Here is a 1,233-nt window from a genome sequence, read left to right as displayed (position 1 = left end):
TGTGATAATTACTGGTTGTGGTTTAGCTAATCAAAATCATTTTTATTTATGTCATGCAGAAAATGAGCACAAAGTTTGGCGATTTGTTAGCATTCAGTGGTCCAGCACCGGAGAGAATTAACGGCAGACTTGCCATGATTGGGTTTGTTGCTGCTATGGGAGTAGAAGTTGCTAGAGGTACTGACGTCGCAGCACAATTGGCTGATGGAGGACTTCCATGGTTTGTAATAACCAGTGTTGTGCTATCAGTGGCCTCTCTTATACCGTTGTCTCAAGGCGTCAGTGTTGAATCAAAATCAGATGGGTTGATGTCTTCAAGTGCTGAAATGTGGAACGGTAGAGCTGCAATGTTGGGTTTGGTTGCATTAGTGCTTACTGAGGTTGCCAAAGGTGGAGCTCTAATTTAATTTTCATTTTAATTTACTAGGCCCTGTAAATGTTTTTGATCAACATATATATAAATGAAAGAAAGACAAAGATGCAAAGAGAAACAACACTTGTTCATTTTTATTAACCTGTTAAACTTCTGCAACTAGTAGTGTGTTAAAGTTATATACCAGTATATAGGATTAGCATTAATTAGTTAATCATTTTTTATATTGATTTCAAAACTTCTTTTTTGGAACTTTAAAACCCTATTTTTTAAAAGATTAATCTAACTAATACAACATAGCTTACATATATACCCTCGTATTTATTTGATTTTGTCGGTCCCATGAGAGAAACAAAAATCTTCCCTTCTTTCTCAGATGACAAATCTCAAGAGTAATACAAAACTCCGGTAACAAAAAATATTCTTTGAAAATTTTCAATTACCTTAATCGTTTGGCACGTGAAAACAAAATCTATCCAATTTTAAAACATTAGAATAACAATAGTAATTGTGAAGTCATCAATTGCCCTAACTTTTCTTTAGATTAATGGCTTAATTTCCCAACGGAGATGAGCAAGATAATAAAAAAGATAAAAGGAGGATTTCTTTCATTAAAAAAGAAGAAGAGGGATTGCAGTTAAAATCTTTTCGATCTTTCTTAGAGTTCTATGTATCAAGATAGATTTATCTATGGTTCTTGATCAAACTTGATTTAAGTGTAATAAGATTAATGTTGGCCGAGCAACATGTTATAGATTAGTTTCGGTCTATGGAATTGGATTATAAAAAAATGACTTTCAGATGGAAAGTTAATTAAAGGAAAAGATTTTGAACTCGCACTGCGAGTTCAAAATGGAATT

General features: G+C 33.1%; 1 protein-coding gene across 1 annotated transcript; it reads left to right on the top strand.

The window, feature by feature from the left end:
• The first annotated feature begins 30 nt into the window (after positions 1-30).
• LOC113343616 (early light-induced protein, chloroplastic-like) lies at positions 31-510 on the top strand. Its single transcript, XM_026587741.1, has one exon. The coding sequence runs from the start codon at positions 54-56 to the stop codon at positions 405-407; it is 354 nt and encodes a 117-aa protein (XP_026443526.1). The 5' UTR covers positions 31-53; the 3' UTR covers positions 408-510.
• The last annotated feature ends 723 nt before the right edge of the window (positions 511-1,233 follow it).

This window comes from Papaver somniferum, unplaced genomic scaffold (genome assembly GCF_003573695.1).
Source record: "Papaver somniferum cultivar HN1 unplaced genomic scaffold, ASM357369v1 unplaced-scaffold_6462, whole genome shotgun sequence".
Taxonomy (NCBI): domain Eukaryota; kingdom Viridiplantae; phylum Streptophyta; class Magnoliopsida; order Ranunculales; family Papaveraceae; genus Papaver; species Papaver somniferum.
Note: the sequence above shows the minus strand (reverse complement) of the source record. Positions and strands in the feature narration are given on the sequence as shown.